This window comes from Euleptes europaea, chromosome 2, assembly GCF_029931775.1.
Source record: "Euleptes europaea isolate rEulEur1 chromosome 2, rEulEur1.hap1, whole genome shotgun sequence".
Classification (NCBI taxonomy): Eukaryota; Metazoa; Chordata; class Lepidosauria; order Squamata; family Sphaerodactylidae; genus Euleptes; species Euleptes europaea.
In genome coordinates, this window is record NC_079313.1 from 37,740,330 (window position 1) to 37,759,824 (window position 19,495).

At 41.3% G+C, this 19,495-nt stretch overlaps 1 protein-coding gene across 3 annotated transcripts in view; it reads left to right on the top strand.

Moving 5' to 3' along the window:
- Positions 1-19,495, top strand: part of CAMSAP2 (calmodulin regulated spectrin associated protein family member 2) — a 130,621-nt gene that overhangs the window by 84,653 nt on the left and 26,473 nt on the right. For all 3 annotated transcript variants that reach the window (XM_056844158.1, XM_056844155.1, XM_056844156.1), the window contains one exon: positions 1,180-1,319. In XM_056844158.1, the coding sequence (XP_056700136.1) occupies positions 1,180-1,319 (140 nt within the window). The remainder of the gene's footprint in view (positions 1-1,179; positions 1,320-19,495) is intronic.

Sequence of the window (19,495 nt, forward strand, 5' to 3'; positions counted from 1 at the left end):
TGGGAGATATAGCCCCTTTTAAATTCCATTACACTTGTGTATATACCCTGAGGTTTATCACAATATTATCTCCCTGGAAGAGAAAACCTATAGTGGCAGCAGGCCGTAAAAAAGACCTAGTTTGGGAATATTTTAATGAGGTTCCTCTTCCTTGCAATAATTTCATAATTATCTGCCTATGTATTTCTAATAACCAAATCAGTATTTTTATATAGCTGTAAACATTACTCTGAAAAATTATTATTCCAAAAATGAAGCCTTCATCTGGTTGTAAATATTAAGATTATACCAGCAAGAATGAGTCTTTCTGGTAAAAAACATGATTTAAATCAAGTCGTAATGACTAGTGGAATGAATGCCTCACTTATCTGCGCTCATGCACTCTCTAGTCAACTCTATGTTCCCACCACTCCTCTCTATTAGCGGGCTTTCCCCCTCTCCATTGTCACCAGCTGACCGCCATGTACATTCTGATTTTAATTTTAAAAATGTGTATGTCACAATATATATTTATATACCGTATATGAGGCCCCTAGAACTATAAGAAATGCAAAAAATTCACTGTTAACTCATTCTTGAATTGCCCTCCTTAAAAATCAAATTGCCCCCCTGTGGGGCGTGTGCCCCACATTGGGAACCACTGCTCTAGGGGAACTTACCTCTGTACTGGAGTCTGGAGATCAGTCATAATTCTGTGAGAACTCCAGTCCCCACCTGGAGATTGCTAACTTCATAGCAGAGTAAGGCAGTATATCCCACAAGGGCTGGTCAGTGAACCAAGTTTGCACCCTAAAGTGTGTTCTAGAATGCTCCACAGTTCACAGTGGTTCCTGAAAGGACAGGTTGATGTGAAAGTATCCCCTGAAGGTAGACTGTTTTTAAAATTTCAGACTTACTAAAACTGAAATTATTCAGAATCACTGTGGTCAGAAAACAAAATTCCCTGCAGTATGTTTCGAAACAAAGTGAAATTGGTCCTGAACGTCAGGGCCGGGGAGGGGGGCAAAAAGTTCTCATTTGTTCATGAAAAATGCAGGGGAAGTATTAGGGTTTTTTAAAGAACAATAGGGATGGTTTAGAATTGTGGGGTGCCCCCCCTCACCCATGTTTAAGAACAAATGTACAATGTACTGGTTAAGACTCTGTTTTGTAAAATGTCCTAACTTTTCTCTTTCATAGATATATGTTTGAAGGAGACCATGTCATTGGCGGACAGTTTGTATAATCTGCAGTTGATACAGGAATTTTGTCAGGAGTATTTGAACCGATGTTGCCATTTTTCACTTGAGGATATGCTTTATGCCGCTTCTTCAGTAAAGGTAAAAAAAATTAAGTTGTGATATATGTGAGTGATTCTCCACAGGAAGCCATGTGTACAGTGTGCTCATACTGCTCGTAATATGCTTTGTGATGCTGTGCATGTTCAGGCTGTAAATGGGTCTTTGGGTAGTATTCATTTCGAACATGTTATGTGCTACCTTTCCAAAGACCTGACCTTACAGAGGGCTATACACTAACCTTGCTTTTACTTCCTACCAGAATTCTTGGAAGCTTCTGCCTGTTTTTAGGGTGTAGCTTTAAAAAAAAACCTGTCCTATAGTTGATGTATGTATTTGGGAGAGAGTTTATGTGTGTGTATTTGTAATGTACATTCTTAAGGGTTTACTTACTTGAACAACTAACTAGCTTCATTTCCCTGTTTGTTTTATATCCCCCTTGTTTCTTAATTAAAATTGGATGCAGTCCTCACAGGTGGACCCCAGAAAGAATAATTTGTAAGAGTAAAGTATACAGCCAGTTTTAAGTAGTAAAAATACATTCAATAAATGTATTTAAGTGTAAGCCCTTTTACCTAGCCTGATCTCGTCAGATCTCAGAAGTTAAGCAGGGTCAGCCCTGGTTAGTATTTGGATGGGAGACCACCAAGGAATACCAGGGTTGCTGTGCAGAGGAAGGCACTGGCAAACCACCTCTGTTAGTCTCTTGGCATGAAAACCCCAAAAAGGGGTCGCCATAAGTCAGCTGCGACTTGACGGCACTTTACACACACACACACTGTAAGCTGGATCTAAAGGGACTAGGATTCGCATCTTGATCCTCTCTATGCTTGCCTGGAAATAAGTCATTTTTTATTTCAGTGGGGTTTATATCTGGAAAATTGTGCTTGGAGATTTGCTGTGTGAGAGAGTTGCTGACAAAAATGGGGGGGTTGCTCAGTATCCTAATTTAATTGATTTTTTACACTAATTTATTACCAGAAAGCTTTAATGTGATTTCTTATGGCATGTTAGTAATTCTCCCTGTAGTCACACAAATATGTCTCAGCACATCATTTGGGAATGGCTGGTATATAAAATCAGAGCCAGTGTGGTGTAGTGGTCAAGAGCAGTGGTTTGGAGCGGAGGACTCTGATCTGGAGAACCGAGTTTGATTCCCCACTCCTCCACATTCTTTTTCTATAGTGGCTCCCACTTTGTGGAAATGGCTCTCTCAGAAGCTGATGGAGGCACAGTCTTTAGAAGTTTTTAAGAGGTGCTTGGGCTTTTAATGGGTTTTTAAGCTTAAAGCATTTTCTTGGGGAGTGGGTTAAATAGGGCTTTATTGTATTTTGTATGTTTTAATTTTTGGAATTGTAAGCTAGCTTGAGCCACAAAGGGAAGGTGGAGTGTAAATACTTTAATAAACAAATAGAAATAACTTGCAGTCCTTGCCAAAAGAGGCCAGGAGATTGTACTTGAGAAAATTAGGAGTGGCAGTGACAGAAGATAGGTGTTGTATGCAGAAAGTCGTAGGTTCAGTTCTTGGTATCACCTGTTGGCGGCTCCTCTGTAGCTGAGGGGAGAGAAACTACTGCCTGAGCTCTTAAAAAGTTGCTGCTAGCTTGTACTAGGCAGTACCAGACTGATGGACCAGGGTCTGACAGTATATGGCAGCTCATATACTGCTTTTATTTATTCAGTTAGCTTATTTGTTTTAAACTTCCATCTCTAGCTAGTTTTCCAAAAGGCAACAAAAACTTCCATCATGGTAAAGTTCTGCAAATGTTCAAATGAAAATGTGTTGGAAGTTATAGCAATGACAGAAACAACAATAATTAAAATGTGTTCTTTGAAGTGTATATAAAGCCAGCTGCGAAAAGCTGTGTAGGTCAGTACCAGCATTTTGAAGCAGGCTCAGTGATAAGTAGCACAGTTGCCAGAACATATTGAATTTAGTATGGTGTTCCCATTCTAGCAAGTTGGTGACCCTATTCTGGGATACCAAGAAATTAAGAGAGATTGAGATGTTGCATTCATACTGTATTTATGTGGTATTTTTCGACCCTACTTCAAATTGGTCATGTTCTTTCAAGGGCAAGGATCATCTGAGTTTAGATCCATGCTAAATTATTCATGAACTGAAAAGAACGGAGCAATTTCAGTTGTTTCTCTCCTTCTAAACCTTTTATTTGCCCTTTATGCTGTTCCTGCTCCCTGAGCAACATGGTGGGGGAATTAGTGGGCTGCAGTAGGATTGAGTTCTGTTCTGCTGATGGAAGTACCTTCAGTTTGTGGAAAAATTCCTCTTGATCCATCCCTTCACATAAATGAACTCTGTGTCTCTATGGGCAAAAAGTATGAAGGGCTTTGAAAGAGACAGTATTTTCCCTTCTGCTTGTAATTGTTTCAGCAGTGCTACTTCTAGCTGCTTTTAGGTCTTACCTTTTATACAATTCCTTTGAAAAAGGATACTGAATCAGTCAGCTTAATTATTAAATTATAATAGGCATATAAAATGCCAGCTCTAGCTGCATAGAAGTATCACTTAGAATCATAGAGTTGGAAGGGACTACAAGGGTCATCTAGTCCAACCCCCTGCATAATGCAGGAAACTCACAACTACCTCCCCCCTACACCCCCAATGACCCCACTCCATGTCCAGAAGATGGCCAAGATGCCCTTCCTCTCATCATCTGCCTAAGGTTATAGAATCAGCATTGCTGACAGATGTCTATCCAACCTCTTCTTAAAAACCTCCAGAGAAGGAGCGCTCACCACCTCCCGAGGAAGCCTGTTCCACTGAGGAACCACTCTAACGGTTAGAAAATTCTTCCTAATGTCTAGGTGGAAATTCTTTTGATTTAATTTCAACCTGTTGATTCTGGTCTGACCTTCTGGGGCAACAGAAAACAACTCAGCACCCTCCTCTATATGACAGCCCTTAAGGTACTTGAAGAAGGTTATCATATCCCCTCTCTCAGCCTTCTCCTCTTCAGGCTAAACATACCCATCTCCTTCAACCTTTTCTCATAGGACTTGGTCTCCAGACCCCTCACCATCTTTGTTGCCCTCTGGACACATTCCAGCTTGTCTACATCCTTCTTAAATTGTGGTGTCCAAAACTGAACACAATACTCTAGGTGAGGTCTAACCAGATCAGAGTAAAGCGATACCATCACTTCGTGTGATCTGGACACTATACTTCTGTTGATACAGCCCAGGATCCCATTTGCCTTTTTAGCTACCGCATCACACTGCTGACTCATGTTCAGTGTTTGGTCTACTAAGACCCCAAGATCCTTTTCACACACACTACTGCTGAGACAAGTCTCCCCCATCTTATAATTATGCATTTGGTTTTTCCTACCTAGATGCAGAACTTTACATTTATCATCTCTGTTGAAATGCATTTTATTGGTTGTAGCCCAATTCTCCAGCCTGTCAAGATCATCCTGTATCCTGGCTCTGTCTTCTACCGTATTTGCTACCCCTCCCAATTTAGTATCATCTGCAAATTTAATAAGTATCCCCTCTATTCCTTCATCCAAATCATTTATAAAGCTGTTGAACAACACAGGGCCCAGCACAGATTCCTGAGGCACTCCACTAGTTACTCTCCTCCAAGTGGAAGAGGAACCATTAGCAAGCACTCTTTGGGTGCGATCTGTCAACCAATTACAGATCCACCTAACAGTAACAGGATCTAAACCACATTTTCCGAATTTGTCAACAAGAATATTATGCGGAACCTTATCAAAAGCCTTACTGAAATAAAGAAACTATGTTTACTGCATTCCCATGATCCAGCAAGGTAGTAACTTTCTCAAAAAAGGAGATAAGATTAGTCTGACATGACTTGTTCTTGAGAAACCTGTGCTGGCTCTCAGTAATCAGATCCATCTTTTCTAAATGCTGAACAACTGACTGCTTGATAATTTGTTCAAAAACTTTTCCCGGTCAAGCTGATGGGTCAGTAGTTACCTGGGTCCTCCTTTTTCCCCTTCTTGAAGATGGGGACAACATTTGCCCACCTCCAGTCGTCTGGCACCTCATCTGTTCTCCAAGAATTCTCAAAAATAATGAACAGAGGCTCTGAAATTACATCTGCAAGTTCTTTAAGTAACTTGGATGCAATTCGTCTGGCCCTGAGGACTTTGTTTCATTTAAAGAAACTAGGTGTTGGTGCACTACCCCAATGCCAATCCTAGGCTGCAACTCCCTTCCCTCATCATGTATTCTGTTTATGTTGTTTCCCTCGCAAGAAAAGACTGAGGAAAAGTAGGAATTGAGCAGTTCTGCCCTCTCTGCATCTCCTGCTACAATTTCACTTTCTGGTCCCCGCCGTGGGCTTATTATGTCCTTGTTCTTATTCTTACTCTGTACATAGGAAAAGAACCCTTTTTTGTTGTGTTTAGCATCTCTCGCTAGCCTAAGCTCATACTGAGCTTTAGCTTTCCTAACACTCTCCCTACAAGCACTAGTTGTTTTTTTATACTCCTCTTCCTTCTGATGTTCATATTGGTGTCCTAATTTAAAATACTTCTTCCTAAATTTATACTTTAATGTTATGCTTTTTATGGTAAAAAATCTGTATATATTTTTAATTTGCCATATAGAAACTGCAGTTAATACATAGAAATCAGGGCTTTTTGTGCTCTGGAATACAAACCAAAATCCTCATTTTGGCTAAAATCATTTCAGAATGAATACTTGCACAGGTGAATAGAGCATCTTCCTTAGGTTGTTAAAGATAAACAATCTCTGATATGGTAGGATCACCACTAATTTCCAAGAACCTTATGTGAGCATTCCAACAATGTTAATGTTAACACCACTATAGAGTTGTAGAACTTCAATCTGTGGTTGTGTACATGAGGAGAGATGCCATGGTCAGTAGCTATAGGAAATCTTTCATTTTATATTATTTTCTTTCCTTGCCATTTTAAGAATGGTCAGGTTGTTCCAAAACTTCATTTTGCAGCTTGGCCCAAAAAGCTGTTCCTCTCTTCTGTGCTTGAAACGCATCTGCTAGTATATGAATGTTATGGTCCACTCCAATCACCATGATATGTAAAATGGTAGTAGAGTGCGTGTTTGTATTGTGTATATAAAACAAAATAATTACATTAAATTTTAAAACGTAAAATTAATGTTAAATTCTCAGAGTTCTAACATGATTAACTTATAATTATTTCCCTAGTCTAATTAATGGTTCATAGAGTATGTTTGCATATTCATATATGTTTGCTGCAAAATTACTTTCCAGTATATTCTTAACCAATCCAAACAGTACCATTTGAACCCACCTCAGTGTTTGAATTTGACTCTCTTGATAGTGAGAAGGGAGTAAGTAAGCTGGTTGCTATGAACGGTGTGAGAGCTGTTACTTAACAGTGGAAAAGCTTGAAGCTGTCTAGGGAAGCAGCCAATATAGCTGAATCCCTACTCCTGCTCCAAGTTGGAGAAAAAAACATGGCCATGATCCAGGAACAAACGACTCTTTGTAAGAAAGCTTTGAGCCTGGCTTGGAGATGGATCTGGCACTAGATAATTCTTCTGCCTGTTATCCTTTTTAGTGTTCTCATGAGTTTTGTATTTTCTCCTTTTTTAAAATGCCATGTGAATTTCTGATTTCCCTTTTATAGAACATCTTTTGGTCTTTAGAATATTAAACTGTGCCCTCGCCTACTACCTACCTGTGCCATGCTATTTGTATGCGGATTTTTTTCTTAATATTGACCCTTTCATGAAAATACTGAATTGGCTTTAAATAGCCAGTGTGTCAGTCTTAGAGAGTTTGACTTAAAAGCTGAGGCGGATGGCAGTTGATCAGTTTTTAAAGGTTTTGGACAGGAGCTTGCCTGTGTGCTGGAATCTGTTGCCTTTTTAAAGCATTCTTCTTGACCTCAAAGGATGTCCCTCTTTTATTAATTTATGTATTACTTTGTTTTCTAGTCTTCCTTTCTTGTAAAGGTTTGAGGGGTGTATGGAATTGATGGGGGAAATAGAAGTTAGCATGGAGTTTGACTTTAAGGATAACTAGTACGTAGAAGAGTTCAAAGGAATTATTTCAAAGTAAGATTTCTTGCTCTAGTTCGCTGAGGTATAATGCAAATATAAGTTTGGCGTCCTGGAAATCTTGGTTTGCAGATAGGAAGCCAGCTTCAGGAATGTATAGTCCCTCCTCCTCCACTTTCCAGCATAAGCTCCGCTCTCTTTCCATTACCATGTACCTGTGCAAAACATGATTAATGCTAATTGGGGCCAGAGCCTCTGAGAGGGGAACAAATGAGGAGAGACAAAATTTAGAGGCTTGTGAAAACAGGCTACATACAAGTCATGTGATCTGTTTTCTTATGATGATTGGTGTGAGGGGTGGAAGCTCAGGGAATCTTTGGTTAAGGGTATGTGGTGGCCTGCAGCAACCACACTGAACAGTGTTTGAAATAGAGTTGTAAATCTTGCTTAAGAGGTGAATGTTGCTTAATATTAACTGTGGTTAGTGCTGATGCAGTAAACCATTGTTAACACCAAAAAACCAGAGACAGGCAGTTTAGTACTGGTGAGAAAGGGGTGATTGTGCGTGTGTGTGTGAGAGAGAGAGAGACAGACAGACAGACAGAGAGATAGGGTTGCCAACCTCCAGGTGGTGGCTGGAGGTCTCCGGGGATTACAACTGATCTCCAGACGATAGAGATCAGTTTACCTGGAGAAAATGGCTGCGTTGGAAGGTGGACTCTGTGGCATTATATCCCTTTGAAGTCCCTCCCCAAATCCTGGCCTCTTCAGGCTCCATCAGCAAAATCTCCAGGTATTTCCCAACCCAGAGCTGGCAACCCTAGTTCTTGAGGCTCTAATCTGAAGATTGTGTTTTGAAGACACCATCATAGTCCTTTTTTCAGTCAATGGAGCATTAAGAAGGGCCATCACTGGTTGTTAGAGCACATGGATATACGTTTAGTTTCTGGCATATCCATAGTAGACAGGAATGCAGTAGATGTGTCTTACTCTGTACTGTGATCTGATAGTATAAGACATCTTTCTGTAGCTTTAGTTTTCCTTTTGCCAGTCCAGTAATGTGCTGTTTGAGGGAAATGAGAGAAGTGACTTTTTCCAAACTAAAACATTTAGTTGTGTGGTGGGGTGGAAGACCAGTCCTTTTGTCTTCAAGGGACCATAATTTTCACAGTGGTCAGCATATCCGCTTGATATAAGATGTAACCAGCTTTCTAAATAACTGGGTCACCTTAACACTTCTATTGCAACTTTTGTTGCAATATTTCTTGTGCAGTTGTAGGCCAAATTCTATGGTTTTTCTGCTCCTGTTCACTATAATCCAAAGAATGGTGTAGATACGTGTAGGGTGGATAAAAATCAATGATTTTTTAAAAAATCAGATTTTTAAAAATTTAAATCAGATTTTTTTAATAAAATGTTTTTGGAGGAAAAAATCTATCTAAAGATAATTTAAATAGTTTTTCTATTTGATACATGATAGTCCAAACATTATTCATCATGAAATGATTAGTTTTTAATTATGTAGCATGAGACTGTATATTCATGAAATGTTTAATTATTTGGTAAGTGAATGAATCCCATTAATCCAGTCATATCCTCTTCCATAGGTTTATGTAAGATTATTTTGGGCAGTTTTTCCATCTAAAACAGGGGTGTCGAACTCAATTGTTACAAGGGCCAGATATGACATAAATGTCGCTTGGTCGGGCCGGGCCATATGTACCAAATAAATAAATAAATACCATAAAATGTAGTGCCAGTATTTTAGTATTGTTTTAAGCGTGTTTGTATTTTAAGTAAAAAATAATATCATTAATTGACTTTGCCTGTGTCTTCTATGAAGTTCATATCTCTGGTCCTTGGCATTAAATTTGACCTGGACTGGGCGGGTGTCTGCCTGGGAACAGAATTTGTGCTCTGGGACTGGAATGATATGTCGCAGAGTGGAATGACAGCCCCTGGGAGTAGCAAAAGCATTTTGGGATTGTCATTCCAGTCCCAGAACACTTCTGCTACTCCCAGGGGCTGTCATTCCAATTGGGGGCTGTCATTTCATTCCTGAACACTTCTGCTACTCCCAGGGGCTGTCATTCCACTCCTGACATGTCATTCCAGTCCCAGAACAGTTCTGCTACCCAGAGGTTGTCATTCCACTCTGCAACCTGTCATTCCAGTCCCAGAGTAGTCTATTTGGGCCCAGAGACTTTAATGGAAAATCCATTCCGCATTTTCTTTGCAACTTTTTTGTGCTGTAATGTATTTCAATGGAGCCCCCCTGCAAGTTGAGGAGGTGTGCAAAGGGAGGTCTTCCAGTGCAATCCCACGCAGTGCCACACACACACACACTGGGAAAGATAATGGTCTGTATTTGTTTTTGGTTTCTTTATGAAGGTTTTGAAGTATGTTTGACCTTTCCTTAATATTGAGTTCTGAGTGAAGATTTAGAATGTGGTAGGGTTAGTGAATGTTTACTTTAGAGTAAATTCTGCTTTTTATCATTACTTCTCATAACAAATGTTTCTTTAAAAGCTATTTGTAAATCTTTTGTCTTTTCATTCATAACAGTACTTAACCTTTAGCTACATCTGTTGATTTAGAGAACTCCCAGTCTCTCTGGGCCAGCTGACACTTTGCCACTATTTTCTATCGTCAGAATTTCATCAGTCTTTTAGTAATTCAAAATAACAATGATCATTGCAACCTGCAGAAAAAATTCTTTAGAAGTATTGGTTGTAATTCTTGCTAGTTCCTTAAATTGTGTGTGTGCGCGCGCGTGCGCACGCGCATGCAATAACAAAATTGAACAGAGATATAAGTGAATCTAAAACAGCAGGCTGTGTTGATCATTTTAGCCAGCTTCTGGCATGGCTGTTAGGATATAGAGAAGTGGAAGACCCACAAGGACTTGTGGGGGGGGGGTTGTACTAAAACGCATGACAAGCCAGCCCATTGGAAGCAATGCGAGAGGATGCCCAGCCCATTGAAGATAATGGGAGCCAGGAGTATCAGTTGACTTGCATTGGCTCCATTGAAATACATTACAGCACGTTACAAAGAAAATGTGAAATGGATTTCCCAGTAAGGTCTCTAAACCGTTCTGGGGTGGGGATGACAGCCCCCAAGGGGATTGAAAGCCCCTGGGACTTGCAGAGGTGTTCTAGGGTGGGGATGAGAGCCCCTGGGTCTCTCAGATGTGTTCTGGGGTGGGGATGACAGCCCCCCAAGGGGATTAAGAGCCCCTGGGACTCACAGAAGTGTTCTGGGGTGGGGATGACAGCCCCCCAAGGGGATTAAGAGCCCCTGGGACTCACAGAAGTGTTCTGGGACTGAAATAAGAGGGGACCACCTTCACCTGTGGATGCTTAGGAGAGACCGCAGGGATGGGCAGCTCACAGGGGAGACAGGCCAGTGGAGCTGGCCAGGAGCCTGTGCCGCCCCTCCTAAGCATCCCCTCAAGATTGGCATCTGCGCTTTGCATGTCGAGGGTGGGGAGGATGAGCCATCAGGCAGAAGGTTGGCAGGAGGAGGAGGACAAGGTGCCTGGAGGGGCCGATGCCCTGAGTCCCAGGGGCTGTCGTCCCCACCCTAGAACACTTCTTTGAGTCCCAGGGGCTTCTTAATCCCCTTGGGCTGTCATCCCCACCCCAGAACACTTGTGAGAATCCCAGGGTGTCGTACTCAGGCAGGAGTGCAGTTTGCAGGCAGGAACCAGGCCAGAGGCTTGGCCTCTTGTTTCAACAACAGCAATGGGAGTGCTGCATTGACCCGAGCCTGACACAGGCTTTTCTCTTCCTGGGGACCGGGCTACATTAAGGTCATTAGCAGACAAAGGAGTAAGGGCACTTACCAGCACAACCTCCTTGTTTACCAGATCAGACTGCAGCTTGCACACCGGAGTTGACTGAGATAGCTTCAGTTGCTTGCAACTTCTGTTTACTGCTCTCAGTCAGTGGCCTTCAACATGTGTTGAACCCACAAAAACTCTGGTAAACTGCCTGGTCTTTTATCAGCCTAACAGCTCCAGCTTCTTCCAATCCTCCCTGATTAGGCTTAATTGTCTTCTTTCTCTCTCTCAAGGCCCACCTGGCATTTTGCCTTCTTTCCCTTAATTGAAGCCAGGCCCTGATTCTCTGCTTTTCAGCCAGCTTGGGAGAACTTGCAGGCAAGGAGTCCTGACCTTGCTGCTGTTCTGTTTGCTGCCAGAAGGAGCAGCCCTCATCCCCTGTCATGATCTTGGTGGCTCTGATGCCTGTTCCTGCTGTTCCAGTGAGGTCTTTGGAGGAATGGGCCCAGGGTCCCACTCCTCCTCCACTCCTCCTATGACACAGGAGCTGTCATCCCCACCCCAGAACACTTCTGAGAGTTCCAGGGGCTTTCAGTCCCCTTGGGGGACTGTCATCCCCACTCCAGAACACTTCTGTGAATCCCAGGGGCTTTCAATCCCTTTTGGGGGCTGTCATCCCCACTCTAGAACAGTTTAGAGACCTTACTGGGAAATCCATTCCACATTTTCTTCGCAACTCTTTTTGTGCTGTAATGTATTTCAATGGAGCCAATGCAAGTCAACTGACACTCCTTATCTTCAATGGGCTGGGCATCCTCTCCCATTGCTTCCAATGGGCTGGCTTGTCATGCGTTTTAGTACATCTCCTTGTGGGGGGCTGTATGGTTCCAGCCTCCCCTCAACTCCACAAACAAGAGAGAGAGAGAGTGGCTTGGACTTATTTTATTTCAGACCGGTAGTTTCCTGTCACTCAGGCTTTACTACTCCAGCCTTGAGGTTCATTTCTGGGAAGGGGAAGAGCCACGTACAAACGCGCCTCACACCTTTGCTTAAATAACTCAACAAAGTTTATTGATATCAGAGAGTAAAAGGACAGCAAACACTCATACCATCACAGGCAATAAAAGGGAAAAAAAACAAAAAACTTGAAGCGACTAAATGGCTGTGCTAACTACTTACAAAACAGAGCTGATCCCATTCACTCTTACTGCCAGTTCACGTAGCAAAAGACGAAAAATCCAAAAGAAAAGCCACCCACTCCGTGGAAAAACCTCCCTTTTTCATTTAATGGGCCGTCTTTGGCATCAAAAGACCCTCATTAGTTTGAGCTGTTCCCAAAACCGTCCCAGCTGTGGTGCCCCAGGGCGTGAACCTCTCAAGGCCAGATTGCCCCTTGAGCCAGCCCAGCTGCTACTGAAGTGCCATGTTGTCTTATAGAAGACAACTAGGAGGAGGTTAAAATAAGCAACAGTTCTTTATTTAGCTAAACAGAGACCCTGGGGTGAAATAACCCACAAATAAGATGCAGAGTTACTCACCCGAGAAACAAAGGAAAGTCAGTATCATTTATGCATTCGCATGGGGCAGGCCCATGACTTCTGACAAGCAGACTGATACACAAAAGCACCAATGCACATTAAGTGTCTACTTCACTCTTAATTAGCATAGCCATAGATATTGGCCGAAGGCTGTCTCTAAGCAAGTTCTAGGTCTGGTGATCTTGGAAGTAGAAAACACATTCCTAAGGATGAAGGTAATTCAGAGCTCTACTGGTGAAAGGCCGTACCAAGCACAGAGAGCATGATTTGTTGGTTCATGGCTCCCGGATGCCAACTTCCCAAAGCTTCCATGTGTGTGCGTATGAATACATAGTATTTTATACCAGCCCTTATATCTGGGCATTACACTACAATAGCTTCTTTCTTACAAGGGCATCTCATTTTCTCTTCCGCCACTGTTCCCTCTTTCCAGTCCCGAAAAGCCACCATAGCTTCTCCCCTTTTTCTGCTCTCTTCCCACTCACCCACCCACCCACCCACTTGTCTTTACCAGCACCACCATCCCATCTTCAGCTTTCCCTTCTTACCTCCCCCAGCAGCCTCTACCTGGGGAACATGTGGCTGAGTTGTGCACTGTTGGCTGCCAGGCTGAACCTAGCTGCATGGTATGGAACCTGCAAGGACTTGTAGGGGAGCACCTCACTTACACTTGTATCTGCTCCCCCTACTATTACCTTTTTCCTTCCTCCTGGCAACATCCATATCCTCACCTTTCCCTGCTTCCTACTCTCTTTCCCACTCACACACCTACCTGCCTGTAATCTCCCCTCCATCTTCAGCTATATTTATAATTTATTTACTTCATTTATTCCCTGCCTTTCTCCAAAATTGGACCCAAAGCATTTTCATAATTCTTTTCTCCTCTATTTTATCCTCACAACAACCCAATGAGGTAGGTTAGGTTGAGAACGTGGGACTGGCCCAATAATTTTGTTCATGTGGGGCATCGTGGGGAACCTGCCATTGGCATGACTGGCCTGCACACATGCCATTTTACTACCCTTTGTGGGCACTCAAAAAGTTTTGGATTTTGGATATCAGAATTCTGGATAAGGAATACTCAACCTGTATAAATAACAATTTATGCATGTTAAAAAAACTATTGTATATATTACGTTATTGTCACTGTAAACAATAATTTATGCACACTAATTGGCCACAAATTGTGAATTTTTCATAGTGTATTGTCTTTCCGTAGTTGAACAGTAGCAAGCAGCCAGTCCTGGATGAGTTATGTGAGCTGCATAGCATTAAGTTGCTCAGTGGTTGCTGCAAGGCCTGGCCCTGATGAGTCCTCCCTCAAAGGCCAAAGGAAACCTGGAATGAGCCCTGACTCCTAACCATGCCTTTTACTGCTAGAAACCAATTCTTGAAGGCTGGCAATTTTGTTGTGGTTGCCTAGCAATAGTCACTGAGGGCATGTATGTCTTCAAGCTACAGGCATTGCTTCTATCATTTTAGAGGGTTTTAACCATCGACCCCCCCATGTATTTCAGATTTTTCTGCAAACCTGTGGCTTTTCTCAGGTTTGTAGAAACATCTGTCTTGTCTGTCCACAGATGGCATGTTGAGAATTAGATATGAGTAGAGTTCAATGAATGTTCTTTGATATTGCTACCTTTACATTTGAATAAGGTTTTCAGAGCAGTCATAGATTGTTCTTGGGCTCTTTATTAAGAAAAAAATCACATCACAGTCATGTTTTCACAAGTCTTTTGTGACACACTTGCTTATTTAGATTTAAATGTTATAGAAGGGTTGCCAAGTTTTCTTCCCAAACCTTGGCAGAGGAAATGCTGAGCTGATGAACGTGTCTGACATTCAACTGCTCCAACAAGGGGGGGGGGAAATGGTCAGACGGTGTTTGCAAGTGTCCTGAGATGTGTTGGGAGCAACCCATTGAGTTTCTTGTTTTTGATTATTAAAGTGGTCCTTAGGAAAAGGTTGTATTCCTGCAAAATTAAAACATCAGTAACAAAAGGATTATTATAATCGCATGCTGGCCTCTTGTTAAGGCATGCTAAAGCTCTTTTCTTTTTCCTCTTTTTTTGCTTATGGGTCTAAAAGAAAATTTGAACAGTAAAAAATAGTTCTGATTGTTTTGGTTTTTCATCAAATTTTTGAGAAGCGTGCATTTCAGCAAGTATATTAGGAAGTGATCTGCTTTTGTAGATAGCACTGGGTTGATGTAGCTCTGCTCATCCTGCTCATCCTGACTGTTTTGACCCACTGTAACTGTTCCTGCTTTGTTTTCTTTACTGCTGTACTACTTCTTATTAACAGGGAGCTGGTTTACATCACATCTGCAGTATGTGCAGACTGCACAGCACATTGTTTCTGCCTTTGGCTATTTCACTTAATGGGCTGCACATCATTATAGCATATGGTAATCAATATATCTAATTCTCAACATGGCCCTGTCTGTGGGCACTTAAATCCAGAGATCAGAGCCATATTGAAAGTCTTATACCTTGTTTCCTCACAGTAAAGAGGAGGAGGCACAGTCTCCTTTCAATCAGGAGCCCCCACTTGATTGATTCCAGAAATCATGGTTTGTGTATGTAATTGTTACACCAAGCTTGAATATAAAACTACTCACAATCTACTCTATTATTTGAAAGTTCAAAGAATGTAATACTTGAGGCTTTTTCTCCAGGCTAGGTTTCTTTTTTACCCATCCCACTCTTGGGGGGAAAGTCTCTTAACTTTGCCCACCCCACCAAGCACCTCCCTGCTTTCAAACCCACCACCACCACCAGGAGAGAGCAGAAGTTCCCAACAAAGGCAAAGGAGAGCCAGCAGCCATTGAGCTCTCTTTGCAGAAGATCTTATACCCTAGCAACAAATTACCTCTGTGCTGGGAGTTTTGCAGGGCATTCCTTTTAAGGTCTGCCCCCTTTCTCCCTTCTTTCTTTTAAACTCTGTTACAGATTTTACAGGCTGAAGACCACTAGAGATTTAGTCGCCACTAGTAATCTTCAGGTGGCAGTGGCAACCTAGTACCTGGAATTGTCCAGCTCTGTGTCAAGGATTCAAGACATGGAAGAAAAACAAATAAGAATTTGTACATAAATTGCAACCCACATTTATCCTCCATCTGGAGCCCTTAAAACAATCTGTGGACAGAATTTTTCTTCCCCTACCCCAGCCTGGGAGAGCAGAACAACAATAGTTTGATAGGAGTCTCACACATTAAAATACAATGATCACATACAATACCATTTTTAAAAGCAAGGAGAACAGTATGAAGTTGGCCCTAGCAATCACCTTACTTGGAAGTCTCACCTTCAGCTATGCAGCAAAGGATCTCAGACTGAAGACCAATTTCAATACTGGCTTCTCCTTCCTAGCGTGACCAGAGGCTTGTTCAGCAGCTGTAGTTAGAGCTTCTCCCTAGCTCTGAGCAACTTTCCATACATGGATTTTTCCTTTTAATATCCCTTTTGGGCCCTACCTCCTGATCACACTGACTTAGTGGGTTAACTGGGTTATGTGAGGATTCTTTAGATTACCTGACCACCCACTGAGTCACCTGATATTCCTCCAAATAAGCTACAGATATGGATAAAAGATACAAAAGGGGAGCTAAAAGTTTACGTGAAAGAATATTAAAAAATCAAATTAACTTCAGGCCTTTGTCTAGATGTGTGTGTGTGGGGGGTAAATATTTGGCAGGTGGGATCATGAGAGAAGTCTAACATCGCCCAGTTGCCTGATGAGTTAGAATGCTACAGTGAGATCCTGCCACACCCAACAGCAACTGGTGTCTGTCTACAAGGTGAGAATACAGGACGAGGGCACGGATGAACAACTGCCAAGAATCTGGATGATTTTATTGTAGATTTTATTTATCTTTTTTTGAGGGGGAGGAGAGGTGTCTTTGGCATTGTGGATGTTAAATAGCATTAGGAATCTTTTGAACACATGTTTCAGAGCAGGTTTGCTTGTGACCCAGCAAGCCAAACACAGCCCTCCAAGTTACAGGTAAACCACTATTTTTCCATCTTGCTTGGGACTTCCAAAGTTAGGGTTGTCAAAGTTCAGTAGAGCACAACATCTGGTTGTTAGCTTACTTTAGTTTTTATATGTTACCAGTTGTACAGACCTGCTTAACAGTGCAATCCAAAGGAAAGTTACTCCACTCTAAGCCCATTTCAGTGGCCTTAGACTGAAGAAACTCTGCATAGGATTGTATTGTAAGAATGGATCAAAGATATTTAATTAGGTTTTGTTATGAAATATATTTTCTAATCTCTTTGCAGTTTTCTGTTACGCACTGGTGAAGTAGGTCATGTTTAGCCACTGTGAGTTAATTGCTTTCAAGGGGAATCATTAAAGAAAAAAAGAAATTGGATTATTTTCCAACTTTTTTTTTTTTTTTTTGCCACGTCCTACTTAAGCTGTTCTAGGAGTTCTCTGATAAATTTGCTGCTGGCCAAAGGAAAACTCCCTGGGCCTTGCATAACCTGAATTCCTCTATAGGCTGGACATCAGCGTCGTATACAATATTAATGCTGTAAAATCTCCAGTCTAAACCCATTTTCCTTGAAAGCTGGTCAGCCAGAATTGAGATGTGTCAGATACAATAATGCATGCTTCACTTACTTGAGGCAAGATGACCCACTAGTGTAATTTTATAAAGGTGATTTATCTGTTGAAAATACCAACAGTCACAGTTGCTTCCCTATTAAGCATTGGGTCAATGAAGCATTTTCATCTTTTTAAAAAATTAAAAACCTTTTAATGCAACTGTAGTAGAATCACATTATTTTTGTTGGAGAGAAATAAATTGCACATACTGAGTCATATTTCCCCTGTTGCTTTTTGAAAACGAATGACTTCACAAGAGGTATTTGGAAGAGCTGTGAAAATGTAATGGTGGTACCTCAAGACATGCTGGTGTCTGAGAGAGCTCATATAGGGAAGGAATGCTTTTAGGGCTTCATGTGTTCTTGTAACGTCAGTGTAAGTTCTGATGCTAGTTCTGGATTCTTAGTTCAGCATAAAGTATTTTTAGCAAAAAATGCTGAACTGATCTCTCTTTCACTCTTGAATGGAAAGCATTTCAGTGAATTTCCATTCATTTTAATTATTGTTGTGCGGAATATGAAAGGCAGTATTTTTCTTTCCAGTGCTGTTTGTAGCTTGCATTTTATAACCGTGGCAACAAGAAACTTCTTCTCAGCTGTGGGCAGATGATGCCTTTTACAGTGTTGAGGTTCCTAAGCAGCCTGCCATGATGTACTTGTTCAGCTGAGTGGGGTGTAGCTTGAGGGTGGTGTGTGTGTGTGTGTGTGTGTCCATGTTTTAAAATGTCAACATTTTTAATTTTATGCTATGGTGAAAGCAATGAGTAATCATGTTTAGATTCTAGATTTTACAAATCGGGGGGGGGGGGAATCTATTCTAGCTTTAAAGGTAATATTACTGTGTTAACTAGCAAAACAGTCCTACACAGTAACTATGAAAAGGACATTCCCTCACAGTTGTACAGAACGCAATGAAGGGTTTATATATTTTTTGAAAATATTCATGTATTCTTGGCTAAACTGGAGAATATCAAGCAAACGGCCCAAACCAGATACCCTCCCCTTTTGGTTCCTTGCAGTTCTTCTGTATCTGTGAGTTTTGATCTCGCCCTGTTTCTCACTGAATTATGCTGATTGCTGTGCGTGGTAATCTAGGTAGGCTTGGGACCAGGGGGTATTTTGGGGAAGACCTGTGCAACCTGGGATCCAAAGAAAAGTATTCCTTTTCCCTACCCCTTCCTTTTATTCCCCAAAATTGCTTTTTAATTGAAATTGCTCTGCAACTCTGCCAACCAAGCTATTGCTGTTAGATGAGTGAGGCAGAGGAACTTGCATATGCAAAAGTGAATGTATGCACATACATAAGAGAATTTGCCTGCAAACTTGTGTGAATGTGCCTCTTGCTGAGCTGTAATGTAATATGTAGTGATGTGAGTTTTCTGGGAAATTTTGAATCAGAAAATTCTCCAACTCATATTTGAATAATGTTAGCAAAATTAAAACAATGCAGAAGAAGGCAAATACACGTGTACAAGAACTTGGTTTTGTCCATGCTTCATATCCCAGATTTAGCCCACCTGACATGATTGATTTGCAGCACAACAGCCTTGACAACTATAGATGAACAGACTATATTTACATATGTGGGGTGGAAATTTTTCTACTTTTCACCCCACATCACTGGTTATATGGTGTGAGCCTTGTCTCAACCCAACAGCGGTAGACAGCTTATCGCTACTGCTTCGTCATTTTTCTTTTCCTGTTTTTAAAGACAAAATCCCTTTAAAAATATTGGAACTGGCTTGAAATAAAACTCCATAATAGTGAATAATATTTTTTTGGAATAGTGCAGGCTCAAGGATACCTGTCCTCACAATTCCATGAGACTACCTGCAAAACAATGATTTAGTCTATCCTTATATTGCCATCTTGTGGCCAGTTTAATGTCGATTATCTATTATTTAGTGAAGCCACACTGATCATATCAAAGCTATTTTGCAGTCTGGCTACAATCCTGAATGCATCTCAGAATCCAGAATGTCCTTACAATCCCGGATGGCCTTACAGCCAAATATTATAAATTTTTCTTTGAGGAGCTATCCCTACCTTTATGCCGGATTATGAATGGAATCAAAGGCATACCAAACTCTTGGAAAGAAGCAAATATTGTATTAATTCCAAAAACAGAAAAAGAAATCCCGAAAGTAAATGAATTTAGACCTATCTCGCTTTTGAATCAAGATTATAAGTTATTTACTTCAATAATAGCTCTAAGGTTTAAAAGAATATAAAAAAAATGTTATTCATGAAGACCAAGCAGGTTTCCTCGCAGGTAGGCAAATAAAA